The sequence below is a fragment of the Phocoena sinus genome, chromosome 7 (assembly GCF_008692025.1).
Source record: "Phocoena sinus isolate mPhoSin1 chromosome 7, mPhoSin1.pri, whole genome shotgun sequence".
NCBI lineage: Eukaryota > Metazoa > Chordata > Mammalia > Artiodactyla > Phocoenidae > Phocoena > Phocoena sinus.
This window is the reverse complement of record NC_045769.1, coordinates 47,754,735-47,770,403: the sequence shown is the minus strand read 5'-3', so window position 1 is coordinate 47,770,403 and position 15,669 is coordinate 47,754,735. Positions and strand designations below refer to the sequence as shown.

The window sequence follows — 15,669 nt, the reverse complement described above, 5'->3', positions numbered from 1 at the left end:
GTTTTTAATGGTCTAGCAGTTTTATGGACTTGACTAATCATCGTGATTTTTACGAAATATATTATCTCAGTAAATTCTCACAATAAGGCTGGTGAGGAATATGAGGTAGCTTAGCTCATTATTATGTCATTTTCTGGATGAGAAAAAAGACTGAGAAAGGTAATTTGCCCAAGCTTGCCCACTGGTTTGTGCCGGTACAAGAAGTGAGGCCTTTTTCTGGCTCTTATATACTTTGGAATATTTTAATGGATCTAGGATCATAACGGATATATTCTTTAAGTGAAATATAATGTGGAAAATTTAATTACTTTGCTGTTCAAACAGTTAATGAGCTCAATATATAATATGTTGAAGTGCTTTTAGAAACAGGACATGAAGTTGATTCTTATCTATGTTACTGTTATTTCAAGAATTTTTTGTTATAAATTGTAATATATTTATTATAGAACTTTTAGAAAATATAGCAAAGCATATCATTCAATATGCTTTCTTTTTTCCAGTGCATTCACACAATTTTTTAACAAAATACAATTATGCACTGTTATTAGCGTATTTTATTCACTTAAAGTATTACTATTTCCCCATGTTATTATTCTTCTGAAGCATGAATTTATGTTTTCCATTCTATCAAATATTTGTATCATATCTTATTTAACTTTATTTTGGGGCATTTGTATCCTTATATATAATTCCGGTGCATTCCTCTGATTATTTCCTTAGGACAAAATTCTAGAATTGCTATGTCAAAGATTAGGCACTTTTTTTTTTAAGGCTGTTGATACACCTTGTCAAATTACAATCCTAATCCCTCTAAAGAAGGTTTTGCAACTTTTTAAAGCACTTACCAGCAGTAAGTGAGTTATTTTCCCACATTTGTGCCCACACTGGTGGTCATCTTTTATTTCTTTTTAAAATAACTTTATATGATAGGTGGAAAATGTTATTTTGTTTTAATCTACAGTTTTGGATTATTAGTGAGGGTAATAAGCATTTTTGTTTACTTGCATATATATATATACTTTTGTGAATTTCCTTTCTACATCTTTTTTTCTCCATTTCTATTGGAATGTTGTTTTTCTTTTCTTTCATTCATTTTTTTTAAACTTGTGGCTGTTCCTTAAATATTGAGGGTTTTAACTCCTTAACTCTTACATATATTTCTCAGTTTTGTCATGTTTTCTTTGGGGGCATAAAGAAATTCTTAATTTTTATGTAATCCATTGTACCTGTCTTTATGGTTTCTCATGTACTTTTCTGCTTAGAAAGGGCTTCGTCAAATTTAGCTTGGGTATACTGAGAGAGAGTTCTGATTTCATTTTTTCCTAATTGTGAACCAGTGGTACCAGCTACGTATAAAAACTAATGCATTCTATTCTTTTTGATTTGGATGCTATCTGCTGTCATTATAAGCATTCTAAGTACAGTTGACCCTTGAACAACGTGAGTGTTAGGGGTGCCAACCTTCTGCGCAGTCAGAAATCCACATATAACTAACTGTACACTCGGCCCTCTGTATCCACAGTTCCACCTCTGCGGATTCAGCCAACCTTAGGTTGTGTAGTGCTATAGTATGTGGAACAAAAAGTGGACTTTTCTCAGTGGAAAAAAAGTCCGCTTATAAGTAGACCCGCGCAGTTCAGATCTGTGTTGTTCAAGGATCAAGTGTATATGTATTGTGCTTTTTTGGTTTTGTTTTGTTTTTGAAACAAAATAAGTAAATGAAAAAGAGAAATTTTACAGTGAAATTGTAAAATCCACAGGCATCTATAAAGCTTTTTCCTTTGGGGATGTGTGTGTTTGCGTGGTATACACTTCCTTATTGTTGCTGAATTTTACTGTGTATCCATTAAAAAGATTCTTGTCTACCTGGATGGATGAAAAAATTAGTTTTATGATGAGTGTTTGCCGTTGATGATAGCATATTTAAAGTTTTCATATACATTTTAGCCTTTTGGATGTTGTCTTACAACCAATTAATGAAGAATAGTTTTGAGACTATGTCTGTATCTTTATTATATGCGTTGAGAGCTTTATGGAATGATATGTGAATTAAAAAAAATCATTATTAACATATTTTTCTGCTCTCTTTTAAGACTTAATTGTAGGAGCTTTTGGTGTAGATAGAGCTGTATTATACAGGTAAGCATTTCCATATCTGGTAATATAGGAATATTATGAATTATATGAAAATTTTATAGTTAAGCACCAGTGTTTGAATTTCAGTTTAATTTTCTTGAAGTAATGATAAAATTTGTTCTTTCTATTTAAGATTTGCTTCAGGCAAGTAGTAATGATACAAGGAGATCCCAAAGTAGAGAAAGCTATAGATTTTTTTTTTTTTTGGTGGTACGCGGGCCTCTCACTGTTGTGGCCTCTCCCGTTGCGGAACACAGGCTCCAGACGCGCAGGCTCAGCAGCCATGGCTCACGGGCCTAGCTGCTCCGTGGCATGTGGGATCTTCCCGGACCGGGGCACGAACCTGTGTCCCCTGCATCGGCAGGCGGACTCTCAACCACTTGCACCACCAGGGAAGCCCTAGATTTTTTTATTTAGGAAAGCATTCAGAATTTTCCCTTTTTGTTCTTTAAATTATGTTCAAAGGTGTTCTCCTGTGTTTTAGATTATATGAGTTTAAAATTATAGGAGTTTACATTTTCCTCTAAGAGACAAGAACTTAACTTGGTGTTTGTGCCATAGCATTCTGTGACCACAAGGGCAGTATGTAATGATTCCCCAAATGAATATTTTTATTAGAGCAATATGTATAAGTCCACATATCTCCGTTTCCCAGCTTCATACATATTCCCAGTATTTCTCTGAATTTCATCAATTCCTCGTGCCTTACAATATCAACTAGCATCCCAAGTAGATTAAGATGTTTACTCCTCTATGGACTGTGCTTATACATGGCAGGAAAACTAACACTGGTACTATGTAGTGGAGGTTGTGATGGGTCAACTTGATTGTGCTTCTCGGGGCAGCTTGTGTCTGTACAGATTCCAGGATTTATCATGATTGAGACAGATACACTGCCTTGAGGCTGCTGTATTTTTGTACAGAGCGTAAACCTGTGCATCTGAACTTTGGAAGCTGTATTTTAATTTATTGTTTCAGTTTTTTAAATTGCTATTAACAAAGTAATACATACATGTGGTAAAAATTCAAGCAATGTAAAAAGGGCATACAATAAGAGAAATATACTTCCTCTCACACCAGTTACTAGTTTTATTAGTATATCCTATCAGAAATATTCTGTGCATTAAAAAATTATGTGTGTGTGTGTGTGTGTATGCATCCTTTGTCCATGGTGTTTTTTTCCTCTCATTATGTCTTGGCTATTATCATCCCATATTAGCACAGATGGCTTTACAGCACTCATTTCCCCCACTGTATTGCACTGCATTAGGTAGATATCCCACAACTTGTTTAACCATCTTGCTTTAATGGACTGCATTCAGATAGGTTGTGACCAGTGGTCCTGCTTTGCCTGGAACTGAGGGGGATTTACCAGGTCATGGGACTTTCACTGATAAAGTCAAGACAGTCCTGGGCAAACTGGAATATTTGGTCCTGCTAAGTTTAGGTTGTTTCCATTCTTTTTGCTATTATAAACACTGCTTTAGTGAACATCACACTGTATATGCAATGAATGTGAACCTGAAATGCTTAGATCAATCTAACATTTTAAATAACTTTTTTTTTCTTTTCTTTTCTTTTAAACCAGGGCCAGACCAGTTATCACTGTAAACGCTGGCCTTGAAGTGTATCCTAGCATTTTAAATCAAGACAATAAAACCTGCCCACTGCCTGGGACAGATCTCAAAGTTTCCTGGTAAGGATGTTTGTTTAGTAATAGTTATTATTGTGATTATTGGTTCAGTCATTATAAAAACAATTGAAAATGGAGGGGGAGGCTGAAATATTGCTAAAGCAGTTTCTGTGGGTATACTCTATTTTCTTGTCATAGATTGAACTATAGAAATATTGTTCCAAAGAAGATATGTAGAAGGCTCTAGAAATATGCTATAAACTAGTATAAAACTAATTTAAAAAAATTATGCATGCTCAGTGAATATATTCAAAAATAAGATTTCAGAACTCATATTTAATGCTAAACAAGCCTGTGAACATTTTCATTTTAATTTTTAAAAACTAATGATCTTTTTCAGATTTAATATCTGTGACTAGCTGTACGAAAAAAATAGTTTGTTTTAATGTATTGGTCTTCTATTTGTTCTTTTACTAGTTTCTAAAGAAAAATATATTTTTGTAAGCTTCATGTCTGAATTCTTCTCTAGTCCAGTATTTCTTAAGTTTCCATTATTTGTATGTTACTTTTCTCTATGTTGTATGATTTTTTTGCTATGTTTTCATTCTGCCTGTATTTATAATTTTCTTAAGGCTTTTTTCTTTAAACTGACTCATGATTCACTTTAAAACATATTAAAATAAAATAGAGAAACCAGTGTCTTTCTCATACATGTCAAAATAAACATAAAATTAATAATGAAAAGTCTTGACCCATATATAAACTCACCATGGGGAATTCCCTGGTGGTCCAGTGGTTAGGACTCTGCACTTTCACTGCCACGGGCCCTGGTTCAATCCCTGCTCGGGGAACTAAGATCCCGCAAGCCGCATGGCACCGCCAAAGGAAAAAAAAAAAAACCTCACCATGAGTACTCCACTTTGGGAAACACTGTTCACTTCATGTTCCTTGCTCACATAGAAAAATCAGAGAGAACTTACAGAAGAAGGGTAAAATGATTGGAAGCTGGGAAAATTTTCCTTCAGAAGAGCTAATGAAAAGATATTTTTTCTGATTTTGTTTTTGAATTATGTATTATTGTTATTAAAATCATTTTTCAAAATTTTGTTTATAATAAAATATATTAAATAAATAAACATGTATATAATAAAATTTTTATTTCTTTCATTGGATTGCATTAAAAATTCAGTAATATTTAGTCTTCATTTTCATTGACTGGCAGTGAAGTTGCTTTCAAGATTTTGTAAGTTTTACTGACTTTCATCCCTTCACTCACCCTTTGTGTCCTGGTGAAGTTGCTGCACATTGCTGATGATGTGCTTATGATTATGGCAACAAGGTGAAGGCTTCGAATACACTAACTAGAGCAGTAGCTTTCATATGTTTTCAAATATGACGTGTAGGATGAAATACATTTTACATCATAATCCAGTAAACACATGCATGTAATTAAAACAAAATTTTCATGAAATCTTACCCTTGATACTTAACTCAATTTTACATATTCATTTTTTTAAGATGCTGGACACACCCATTAAACTGATGTCATAACCTAGTAATAAATTGTGAAAATGCTGTTCTAGAGGAGCTTGCTAATTAAAGGGAGCTTTATGGGGCTTTTTCATAAGTGAGACATTTATTTTAAATCTGGACTGTCATTTCACCCATTTAAATTTATCAACAGATTCTATAAGCTTGACAGGAGGTGAGGAAATTCTTTTCTTTCTCTCTTTCTTTTGTCTCATTCCTTTCCATGGAAGGAAACATGCCTAAATTACTGAAGGATGAATTAGATTATTCTGTATAGCTTCATGTTTTAAAAATAATATTAAGACATAAAGAAAGATATAAGGCTTCACAAAGTGAACTAAGTATTAGAAATATGAGATTTAAAAAAAAAGAAATGTGAGATTTGGGTGATAATAAAAAAATGTCTAGCTAAATGAATATTATCAGTGTAACAAAAGTGTAACAACAACAAAAGTTTTCGAATCATACAGACCAGAGTTTGTATTCGAATTCTGTTCAATATGTGTTCCATGAAAATGGGAAAATTAATACCATCCAAGCCTCAGTTTTCAATCTGTAATATAGGGATGATAGCTTATCTAATAGGTTATTATGAAGAATGAGAGTGTATTAGGTATCCTAAACTGGCATAGTGTAAATATTTAATTTTTTAAGCAATATACTATAATTTCATCTACTTTGTGTATTTTGGGGGGAAAGGGGGAAACCGTTACATGGTAATATCAGATTATGTCACCTATAGTGAGTTTTTCAAATAATAAATAAGAGAATAAGAGAGTCATAGATAATCTCTTTTACTGTCTTTTTATAAAAATTAATTGTAGGCATTGTGACTTTTTGGTATTTTAAAGTTTGAATTGTAATTCCAATTCCAAGATAAATAAATAAACAAATAAATAAGTAATGCTATATAAATGGGAAAAATGTCTAACCTGGATTATGGGATTTGTATGTATTTTTTATTTTTCTACAGTTTTAATGTCAGGTTCTGCTTAAAGGCAGATGGCAAAGGAGCACTTCCCACGAAACTTAGTAAGTGTTCTATGGAAAAATTATATTATTTTAATGACGCTGCATACATAGCACTTAAAAAATGTTTTAGGACATTTGAATAGCTATTCAAATAGTTGTTATTGCTTTTTTATTTGAATGTTTATGCTTAAAGACATTTAATATTGCAACATAATTATTTTGTTTGGCAACTCTTCAGCCAATTCAGAAATAATACATTTATTGACATTGTGAACAATTAGTGGTAAATATGGCCTTCACAAAGTTAAACAGTTATCATTGTGAGACAAATGAACTCCAGGAGAAATAAGTATCATTGTTTATAAGTCAATGACCTACTGAAAAGTTTATACTTTATGTCTTAGAGAAGCCCCAGTCATCTCCAGAGTAGAGGTGGTTTAGAAATAGAGAGAAGGAGAAAAAGTTAGACCACTAAATTTAGCCCACACAGCAAATTCTAACTTGACTCTTCCGTTCTAAAAAAAAAATGGTTTATGTGATTCTGAGAGCAAGGTAGGAGAGTTAAGTAACTGTTGTGGAGATTTGTTGGTATATGTGCTAAGGAATAACAGTAAAGCTCCGGATAGAGGACTGAGTCTGTTGGGGGTGTGTTTGTGCGTGAAAGTTCACATAGAGTATAGCAAGAACGGGTCTCTCTGGAAGGTAACTTTTCAGTAAAGACCTGAAGGAAATGAAGGAGCTAAGCGATGTCTGGAGGAGTATTTTGCACAGGCGAAATGGCAATTTCAAGAGGCCAGAAGCAGGACCTTGCTATTTCTCACAGGGTGGGTGGAACAGAACGAGAAGCAAAATGACCCTGGCTTTTCACTCAGATTTGACATGAAGTTCAACATTTAGAGAAACTTAGAGATTTGTGGTTTTAAAGATATGCACTCTTATCTCCTTTGAAGAAACTAGTTAAAGAAGAACTGATGTTAGAAGGCAGTAGTCTAGCAACTGTGCTTCAGACTGTTCACTGGCTGCACATTCATTTTACGATGATTCTTGACCCAGTCAGCTATATTTGGTTATTTGCTTCACGAGGGACATATTTACCTGATAGTTTGATACAATAGCTTCATTAGAAGTAGGAGTTGCAAGTCATGGAAACTGCTCATTCATCATAATGGTGAATGTAATGGTAAGGGGTATGGGTGCATATTAGTAAACATTTCTCAATCACAGTCAGCAAGAGTCCTGCTACCTGCATTAGTGATAAAATTCTTAATCCATATATTTTATTTCTGAACTTCCTCCTCTCAGCTTAAATTAAAAGAAAAAATTTCCCCCCTATCTGATAGTTGTTTTATTACCATCATCATCTATTGTCTCAATTTAATAGATGACATTAATTTGGGGATAGTTGGATCAGTTATTTAATTATTAAATATTTATTCAGAATTAATATGTTGTCATCTCACTGCAATGTGTAGACATTTTTACTGAGTTAGAAGCAGATTACTTCTTAAGGGATAAATATCTCTGTTTAAATGAAAACTTGAGATATTTAGGACAGATAGGTGTCCCTAAAGATTATGTTGGTTATAAATCCTTTGGTTTGTATAGACTTCCAGGTGGAGCTTCTTTTGGATAAACTCAAGCAAAAAGGAGCAATTCGACGAGCACTATTTCTCCATAACAGGTCCCCGGGTCACTCCAAGAACATGACCATCTCAAGGGGGGGACAGATGCAATGTGAAGAACTAATAGCATATCTGCGGGTAAGAGATTATCCATTATCTCTTTCTACTTATTATTTTTTCTTTTCATCTAAATGATTTTCACTTTCTGTAAATTTTTTTGGTAGTAAATCAAAAAGAAGACAGAAAAATGCATTTGAGGAAATTGGGCTTTTTAAAGAGTCAAACTTGAGTAATGGACTTCTACGCTTATCAGACTGGATATTGCATGTGGCCTTTCCACAACAATGCTACTGAATAAATTATGACAAACATATTTCTTAAATATTGCTGGACTCTCAAGACAGTAAAAGAAATCCACCCCACCCCCCCCACCCCCCACCATAAGCAATCAATGAAAAAACTACATTGGCTAAACCTGACTTATGAGTTGTAAGCAAGTGTGTGAGCCAGGATGGCTAGGGAGGGAGGGATGGAACCTGGGCGGAGGGTGAGCTGTACTTGCAGACACCAGCACAGGGGTTCAGGCTCGCCTGGGGCCTTCTGCAAACCAGGGGTCTGACCTGAGCCTCCTGCATTAGGTCCAGAGTCTTCCACAAGGCTAAAGTGTTCCCAAAACAAAGATGTGCCCTGACTTCTGCAAGAGTAAATACAAGGTCTCACTGGAGCAATCTAGTATGGGTCCCATAGGTTAAATTCAATCAAATAGGAATTCATTTCTAAAAAAAGTACTAAACACACCAGGAAATAAGCCATTAGAAGACACAGCAAATGAATCTTAGTCCCGCAAAAGCTTGAGATGTTAGAATTATCAGTTACAAAATATAAGTGTGTATAAAATGTTTAATGAAATAAAGGATGACATTTTTTTAAAAGATAAAGACATCAGGACTTCTCTGGTGGTCCAGTGGTTAACATTTCATGCTTCCACTTCATGGGGCGCAGGTTCGATCCCTGGTTGGGGAACTAAGATCCTGCATGCCCCACGGTATGGCCAAAAAAAAAGACAAAAACATCAGTAAAGATTTAGAAGACTCAACATAATATAATATAGTAGACCTATATACCTATATAGAACTTGACATCCAACAATTAGAGAATATAAAATTTCCCCATATATACATATAAAGGAAGTCTGAACAAATATGAAACAATTGGAATCATGGAAAATATGCTATTTGATTACAGTGCAATTTTTAGAAATCAATAGCAAAGATAAATTGGGAATTAGGAATTGTGATTTTTAAGTAACTTATGGATCAAAAAAGAGATCATATTAGGAATTTACTTAGAAGGAAATTATAATGAAAATACTACATATCAAAACGTGTAGGATATCCCAGAAGCAGAATGTAAAGGTAAATGTATAGCTTTAAATGATATTTAATTTAAATGAAAGATTGAGAAAAAGATGAAGGAAAAACAAACCCCCAAAAGCCTCTACAAAAATAGGAATTGAGAAAGGATGTACCTATAGATAATGGAGGAATTAATAAAATATTATGAATAACCTTCTGCTAAGACATAGAAAAGCTGAGAGGAAGCAGACATTCTTAGAAAAACACAACACAGCTGTCATTTGAAGAACCCGAACAATTCATTTAACCATATAAGCCATTAAAAAAAATTGAACTGGCAGTTAAAAATCTTTACACAAAGGAATCACAAGACCTAGATGGTTTTATAGGCAATATCTAACAAACTGTCAAGAATGAGACATTCCAATGTTAAACTCTTAGAATAGAAAAATAAAATATATTTCCAGCTTATTCTGTGAAGGTAGTGTAACTGATACCCAGACTGACCGAGGTTAGTGTAAGCAAGGAGAATTCATGACAGTGTTATACAAAGACATAGATGTAAAATTACTAACCAAATATAAGCAAACTAAATCCTAGAAGTTTATAAAAAAAGATTAAAAAACAGACCAACTTGGATGTATCCTAGGTTGGGTTAACATTGAAAGTATAGAAATGTAACTTTACACATGAATAGACTGAAAACATGGCCATCTTACTTAAGTGCAGGGAAAGGTTTTTGATGAAATTAAATAACTTCATGATGTGAGCAAACGAGACAAATACCTCGTTACAATTATGAAGAAATACCATTTTACACTCAGTCTGCCAGTACCTATTGCTTGGTCAAGATGTGAGTTAATCAGAATTCTTACACATTGCTCGTGGCAGTGTAAGTTGCCAATATGAAGAATTTGGAAAATAATATTGTATCTTACAGAGCTGACAAATCTCCTTGCCACTATGTAGAACAATACATTACAACATTTTTTTTTGTAATAGCAAAAACAAACCAAAAACCCAAAGCAGTCCAAGTAACCTTTGACAGAAGAATTGATAAATAAATTGTAAATAAATTATTATATGATAAGTATTACTCAACAGTAAAAATTAACCTCGCTACACGTAACAGCATGAATGAATCTTAAAAAGTGTTGAACAGAGAGCAAATGACAGAAGAATACGTATGGTCTCATTTTAAAATAAACAGGAAAAGCAATCTGAAGAACATATTGTTCAAGGACACACACACTAGAGTAAAACTGCTGAAAGCAAACAAGGGAATGGTTACCTCTGGAAGGAAGACAAAGGGATGAAAAGAGAAAAGAGCATGTGGGTAGCTTTAGCAATATAGGTTATGTCCTAGTTATTATTTATATTGGGTGTGTATTTGAGTGCTCGTTTTATTAACATACCTCATATATTTTTGTGTGAATCAAGTATTGCATTATAAAACAAAGTTGATTAAGTGTTCTCACTGGATAATGATAATCTTCTTTTTGGATATTCTATTCTTATGTAAGTGTAGTTTTTCAAAGAGTTTTTGTAGAATTTGATCAAGGGGTGAATACAGCTGGCTTTGTGTTGTGTACTTATGGATTTCTCCAGATAGCTTGATGTCATAGGTTGATGTCATCATTAATTCAGAGCTTTTCCATTTTTAGGATGAATCTGAATTTAGAGACAAACTCACTCCAATTACTATTTTTATGGAGTATCGGTTGGATTATAGAACAGCTGCTGATGCGACAGGCTTGCAGCCTATTCTTAACCAATTCACTCCTGCCAATGTTAGTCGACAGGTACTGTACTTTATTAATTTATCATTAATTTTATACTTTTGTCTTTTTAAAGTCTTATAGTTCATATTGTTAAGTAGCATAAGGGATTGATTTTATAATGTTGGGTTTTAGTCAGAGAAGTCAGGAGAAGGAATCTGGATTTTCAGGTCAAAGACATTTAAAGCCACTCAGAACTTAGAGGTCGCGTTTCATACACATAAAACAGTAAAATAATTCAAGGAAAACAACAAAATGCCAATTTACTTACATAGTATTTTATATTTTGCTAAACAAGTTTATTTATATTACCTTTGATTTATATTTTAATTGTAAAAAATAGTATATGTACACACATATATGCATATATAGTACATAAATCATTCTTTTCATAAAACCAAATATAGCAAAATAAAATTTTATAAAGACTATATTAAAATATTTTTAGAAAATCCTATGTAAAACCCATACATTCAAATGTTATTGTATTTACTATTAATCTAAAAATATGAATATGTAATAAGAGGAATATGTAATTCCTCTTATTACATATTCATATTTTTAGATTAATATTTCTGCTCTCATAGAATGCTTTACCCTAAATTTAGGTTGTTACTTCTTTGTCTAATTTGTTAAGATCTCATAAACTATTTTTTTTTTCATAATTTGAGAAGACTATATATACATGACAGCAGCATAAGGCAAATTAAAATTTTTTAGTCTTTTGTAATTTTTATATTTTAACAATTTATTTTATATTTCATTTTGCACATGAATAGTATACGTGCTAGTTTCTACTACCTATTAATATAGAACTTTAAAACATAGTTCTGTGTTCATATTTCTTACATTTTTTATTTTTAGGGGATATACAATATTATGTTGATTAATAATTTAATAATGAACAGCTGAGCCTCTTAGAGTCTGTCATTCAATTTTACATTTTTTAGAAAAGTTAATTATTGCTTGTCCTTTTACATTATGTGTTTTGTTATAGGAGTTATGATTATTTTCTCTTTATAATTTTTTAGAAACTGTTTATTAGTGTTAACATTACTTTTGTTTAGTTTACTGAGATCACCAATCTCTTTAATACCAATACAGTTTAAAGCCAGCTAATCAAATTGGTTAACTTTTGAAACCACTTCGAGGGAATAATAACTTCAGTAATATTTGGTTTTCTTCCCTGTCCCCACCCCACTTTCTTCATTATTTGAATCTTTGTTTCCTTTGTGTTCTACATTTGTTTCAGCACCGACATTACCTACTCTTAGGCATCTTTTTTTCTGTATTCTTAGCTTTATTATGTACTCTCATTTCGATGTTAATTACCTATCCCATCATTCTTATTTACTTCTCTCTAAAATGGCCCTTTATTTCACTGGTCATATTACAAACTTTTTTACTGTACTCTCTCTACGAAGTACTGCTGTCTGTTAGAAATATAATGTTAGCCACATTTGTAATTTTAAATATACTGGTCAGTAACATTTAAAAAAAAACATAGAAAACTGGTGACATTAGTTTTAATAATATATCTGTATTAGTTTACTAAGACTGCCATAACAAAATACTACAGAATGGGTGGCTTAAATAATAGAAATTTATTTTCTCACAATTCTGGAGGCTTAAAGTCTGAGATGAAGGTGTCTGCAGGGTTGGTTTCCTCTGAGGCCTCTCCCATTGGCTTGTGGGTGGTCACCTTCTCCCTGTGTCTTCACATCATTTCCCCTCTGTGTCTATGTCCTGATCTCCTTATAAAGCGCCAGTCATATTGGATTAGGGCCCGCCCTAATGATGTCATTTTAACTTAATTACTTCTTTAAGACCATATTTCCAGATAGTCATATTTTCTGTGAAATTTTTTAAGTTCTGTTTTTTACGGTCTTCAAAATCCAGAGTGTATTATATACTTACAACACATCTCAATTCAGATGCTAAAGCTTCATCAGAAATATTTTTTCTGTATTTAGAACTCATAATTTATAGTTGAAAAAGTAGATTCACATAGCCAAGTTGTTCTAAACATACTAAAAGTTTTTCAGTAGCAGAATCAAGTATCAGTTTTAAATTTAAATTAATTAATATTAAATGAAATATAAAACTCAATTCCCCAGTGGCGTTAGATATATTTCAAGTGCTCAAAAGCCACATGTGGCTCACTAGTGGCTACTATATCAGACAGGGCAGCTTTTGAGTTTCCCTTTCTGTACCCTAATCCTTTGGAGTTAGAGATTTCATCCTTCCTGCAGAAAGAGAGTTTTGTTTTTCCTACCCTCCATTTATTCATTCAAATATGTATTAAGTTCTTACTCTGTACAAGATATTAAGTATGTAACCGTAGAGATTTAGTTCTCTGTGAATGGAAGACATTGCTTTGTCTTTTCCATCTCTGAAACTATCTTTCCTGACAGCATATTTTAAGGCTATAGCTGCACCAATGCCAGTTTAATCCTCTCTCTTCAATGTAGAATGGTAGTTAGTCAAATATCCCTTTACCATAGTTTATTAATATTTCATAATAAAGGGTAAGCTGGGAGGAAGTGAGAGAGTTGTATTGACTTATATACACAAAAGCTCAGTGATTTGTGTTCACCTAGAGGGGTGGGATAGGGAGGGTGGGAGGGAGACACAGAGGGAGGAGATATGGGGATATATGTTTATGTATAGCTGATTCACTTTGTCATACAGCAGAAACTAACACACCATTGTAAATCAATTATACTCCAATAAAGATGTTGAAAAAAATATTTCATAATACTTTTCATTCCAAACTTCAGATACTCATCATTCTAACTGGGACTTTTAATACACACCATATCACATATCATTAAATCCGTTCTTTGTTCATGAACTAAATTAGCAGTGATTGTATTTGGTATCACTTATGGAGTCACCTCAAGTTTCTTCTACTGGTCCTGGCCTTTCCCCCCATCTTCTTGAAGTGCATAGCAGCTGTTTACATCTAGGTCATTGAATTAGTTTACATGTACTGTTGGGTTTCATCCCAATTAAACTGACAGTTAAGATCTCTACCATACAATTCTATTCTGGGGAGCTGTGCCTCCCTTGTGACTTGTAAACATACAGTTTTTGTTTTGTTTTGTTTTGTTTTTTAAGAAAGCCTGTCACTGTTTTTTCCCTTTAAGATCCCTCTTGATCCCTCTAAGGTCACACAACTTGGCTAGCAGCAGCTGAGTAAAGTAGAACCCTCATTTCTTGAATATTACTTTCTCTTCTATACTTCATTCCAAAATCTTAACAGCTTAATTTGAGGTAGAACTAAAAGGTTCCAACTAGTTGTATTATACCCTATAAATCTTTTTCTTCCTTTTCATTCTTACTAGCTAAGACTGACCTATTTAAAAACAGGCAGCCATGATCCCTTTTGAATTCAGGTATATATACAAGTAGAGTATATATAAATATATACATGTGTGCATAAATGTATATTCATATACGTCCACACATATATTGGTATACACTGCATATGTGACCTGTACTGGTATTTATTCATGTAGAGAAAAATAAAATTTTTTTCTAGGCTCATATTCTGCTTGACTGTGGTGAAGACAATGTCTGTAAACCCAAACTGGAAGTTTCTGTAGATAGGTAAGTTTTGCTCCAAATTATAGGCTGTATAATAAGAAATTTAAATGAAAGAACACATTTTTCTATTAAAGTAATAGTAATGAGAATTAGTTATGTTGGAGGATAATTCATGGTTTTCAGTAAAGCTATAAATATTGAGCTTTAAAAAAATAGGTGCTATGTTTTCACTGGCTACCTAGGTTAGCAGATCTCTTCCTATTCAGCATGGAGTAGTGTCACAAAGTAACTTTATATCCTCTTAAAGATACTCTTAACTAAAGGACTCATTACCATTTTATATGATGTACAAATTATAGCGAATACTGTGAGTATCAAGACAAATGATTAATTCAGCCTTTAGAAAAAAAATCAGGGGATTAATAAGTACAAAGAGATATAAAATTACTTCCGTAATACATATGAGTGATAGTGATATGCTAAAGGCATCAGTGTTCTTTTACTGGGAGAAGCACTGGATTTGCACCCAGTGTGCTATTTCGTTTTCTGTTGAGCTGTAGAGTAGTCTTAAAAAGTCTCGAGACACTGTTGAACATGTCAGTGCTTTGAATAGTCATGCTCTCGCCGTGCAGTCTTTTCTCATTGTCTAGATTTGTATTAACTCGTAGTGATCAAAAGAAGATCTATATTGGGGACGACAACCCTCTGACCTTGATTGTTAAGGCTCAGAATCAGGGGGAAGGTGCCTATGAAGCTGAGCTCATCGTTTCCATCCCACCGCAGGCCGATTTCATCGGGGTGGTCCGCAACAGTGAAGTAAGCAAGCTGCCCCTTTAAAAATTGAAATGCACTCATAGTTCACATTAACATTAATGAGCTGCTCCCCTGTTTAGTGTAGTACAAGCTTAGCCTTTCTACCTAAGGCTAAATTGCTAGACAATAGAGTGCCTATCTTACATAATTCCTTTCAAGCCTAATAACTTTGCATAATGCATTGATAGGACATTTACAAAACTGCTAGCTAAGTGCCTGAAACAGGGTCAGATGGATAAAGTGTCTAAGCCTGGCCATCAAATAATTTTTCAGAGGTAATA

At 33.3% G+C, this 15,669-nt stretch overlaps 1 protein-coding gene across 3 annotated transcripts in view; it reads left to right on the top strand.

Moving 5' to 3' along the window:
• The window catches only part of ITGAV (integrin subunit alpha V), an 85,819-nt gene that overhangs the window by 55,989 nt on the left and 14,161 nt on the right, over window positions 1-15,669 (top strand). For all 3 annotated transcript variants that reach the window (XM_032638408.1, XM_032638410.1, XM_032638409.1), the window contains exons 14-20: window positions 2,094-2,139; window positions 3,725-3,832; window positions 6,273-6,331; window positions 7,877-8,031; window positions 10,913-11,050; window positions 14,571-14,638; window positions 15,244-15,391. In XM_032638408.1, coding sequence (XP_032494299.1) covers window positions 2,094-2,139; window positions 3,725-3,832; window positions 6,273-6,331; window positions 7,877-8,031; window positions 10,913-11,050; window positions 14,571-14,638; window positions 15,244-15,391 — 722 coding nt within the window. The remainder of the gene's footprint in view (window positions 1-2,093; window positions 2,140-3,724; window positions 3,833-6,272; window positions 6,332-7,876; window positions 8,032-10,912; window positions 11,051-14,570; window positions 14,639-15,243; window positions 15,392-15,669) is intronic.